This window comes from Fusarium fujikuroi, chromosome FFUJ_chr03 (genome assembly GCF_900079805.1).
Source record: "Fusarium fujikuroi IMI 58289 draft genome, chromosome FFUJ_chr03".
NCBI lineage: Eukaryota > Fungi > Ascomycota > Sordariomycetes > Hypocreales > Nectriaceae > Fusarium > Fusarium fujikuroi.
In genome coordinates, this window is record NC_036624.1 from 3239161 (window position 1) to 3241495 (window position 2335).

The 2335-nt window shown below is 46.7% G+C and overlaps 1 protein-coding gene; it reads left to right on the plus strand.

The window, feature by feature from the left end:
- Window positions 1-362: 362 nt before the first annotated feature.
- Window positions 363-1488, plus strand: FFUJ_03096 (uncharacterized protein; the record flags this gene model as incomplete). XM_023574905.1 has 2 exons in its annotated part: window positions 363-839; window positions 895-1488. 2 exons carry the CDS (start codon window positions 363-365, stop codon window positions 1486-1488), a joined length of 1071 nt encoding a protein of 356 aa, XP_023428180.1.
- Between the last annotated feature and the right edge of the window lie 847 nt (window positions 1489-2335).

The window sequence follows — 2335 nt, forward strand, 5'->3', positions numbered from 1 at the left end:
GACTTCCCACTCATCGGAAGTGTCATCCGACTTGGAACCTTGCAATTGCGCCACGCAACGACAACAATAAAGATCCTCCACCGAGAAATTGTTAAATGTTGGCTTTCGGCACCAGTCGATTGACTCACTACCGCTACAACTATCGCTTCAGCGTGCGCTTCACTATCCAATACTGACGTACCACCACCTTTTATCGTGTCAAATTGGGCCCATCGTGGTGAAACACATTCAATCTTGTGTGATTGTCTGTGCTGCCAATTCACTTAAAAGGTTGTACACATCGCCATCAATTCGATTGCTGCACATTTTTGGAATACGATTTTAATACATCTTTGGCGTCCTTCGCCTCGTCGCTCGTTACCATGATTTCATCATCGTGGTCTGCCTCAACAACGACTTACAGTAGGCCCAAGACCACCAGCTACCGCGCGCCCCGCTTGCGAATAGCCTTATCATTTCTCCTACTCCTAGCATGTCTTACTTCTACGGTCCTAGCGGGTACTGAGACATCATCATCTTCGCTACGGCATCGACGACACCATACACCTACGATCAACAGATACGAGCTACACCGACGCAAGGATGAAGACGAGGTCAAGGAGATCGTCAACAAGGAAACCTCTTCCAAAACTGAGGGCAAATCCAAGGCAACAACTGTCACCATCCAACGTGCTGCAAAGACTGCTGCTGCGACAAACACACCTTTACCTGAAGCTTTTGACGGAAACTTGTCAGCCGAGCTTTCGACCACATCAGATAGTAACTGCCCCGCGTTTCTGAATGGTATCCTTTCCGACCCTTCTTACGAGACTTGCTACCCCCTCTCTATGATGCTCCAGGTAAGTTCCAGTCAATGGATGGGCAGGCCGGTAATAAATATTGACAAAATCTCAGACGTCCCGTGGCTTCTTCGAAGCCCAGAAGCAGCTCTTGAGCATAGTCCGAGTACTCGATGCAACATGTGCTGCAAACGTCACATACTGCACTGACTTTTTCGATGCTGCAGCGCGCAACCTCACTGCATCAGAAAACTGCAAGCAAGAATGGGAATCGGGCAATACTATCGTCAAGCAGTTCCTCTATGGCATGAAGGCCTACGAGATGATGTACAAGGCTACATGTCTTCAAACACCCGAAGATGATATGTATTGTTACGCCAATGCTGTCACAAATACCACGACCGCCGCCAACGCCTACTTCTACTACCTACCGTATAATCTTACTTTGCCTGGTAGCACCAACCCTTCATGCAGCTGGTGCATACAAGAAACTATGAACATCTTCCATGCAGCCGCTGAAGACCGTTCTCAACCTGTGGCACTCACCTATGAAAGTGCAGCTCGACAAGTGAACACTCTCTGTGGCCCAGATTTTGTCAATAGCACTTTGCCTCCAGAAGAGACCAACTTGGCTCATATGTCTGCCCCGTCATGGGTTGGCTTAGTACTTGCCCTGGGCAGTGCAGCACTAGTCAATGCTGTGTTATAGAATATCGACTCTGAACGGCACCACCTCAGCTATACTTCTTTCACTTCTCAATTTCGCCCATTACTCTTTTAATATGTTATGATTACAGATCCATACGCGGTTTGTATTTTCTCTTCAGATACGATGCATTTGGCATATCTTCATGACTTGATACCCTTACCATCTTTCTTCCTTTTATTTGTTGAACATTCAATCTTCCAGCCTGCGAGGATGGGAGCAGACCGACATGCAAAACAATGCTATAATATTGTACTACGACGTTACATACATGCTTTACGCCAAAGCTGACTTGGCTTTCTGGACGGGTTGATTTGGAAACCGAGCACAGTCTGGAGTTTTTGCACAGTGGCATTCTGATTTGGCATGATGGGTTTATGCTTTATTTTTATTTTTCAGGTTTTAAATGGATCAGCGAGCTTGCGGCGTGATACATCGGTGGACTTTAAAGGCGTAACGGCATGTTCATCACACTGCGGCCGCAATGTGCTGCCATTCGGCAAATGAATAAAAAGCATCACATATATCTTCTCGACTTGATATGGTGACCTGAGATCAATCCGGAGCCACTGTTGGGTTTAGGCGTAACAGTTCAAGAAGCTATCAAACGGGACCGTTGGGGACAGGCCTCGAATTGGGTTTCCGCCACATTGATCAGAATAACCTAATGGGGCTTGAAAGAATATGCCAGCTCGTTTGAAACCGAATCGCGCACAACAAAACGGATGTTAAAGATGCCGATTGCTGATGACATTTTTAGCAAAACTTAAATGCTTGACATTAGTCAGATAAGGTCGGCGGGGTTCGGCTTCATTCATCTACGATCGCTAGCCTGGCTTTAATCCCTGTT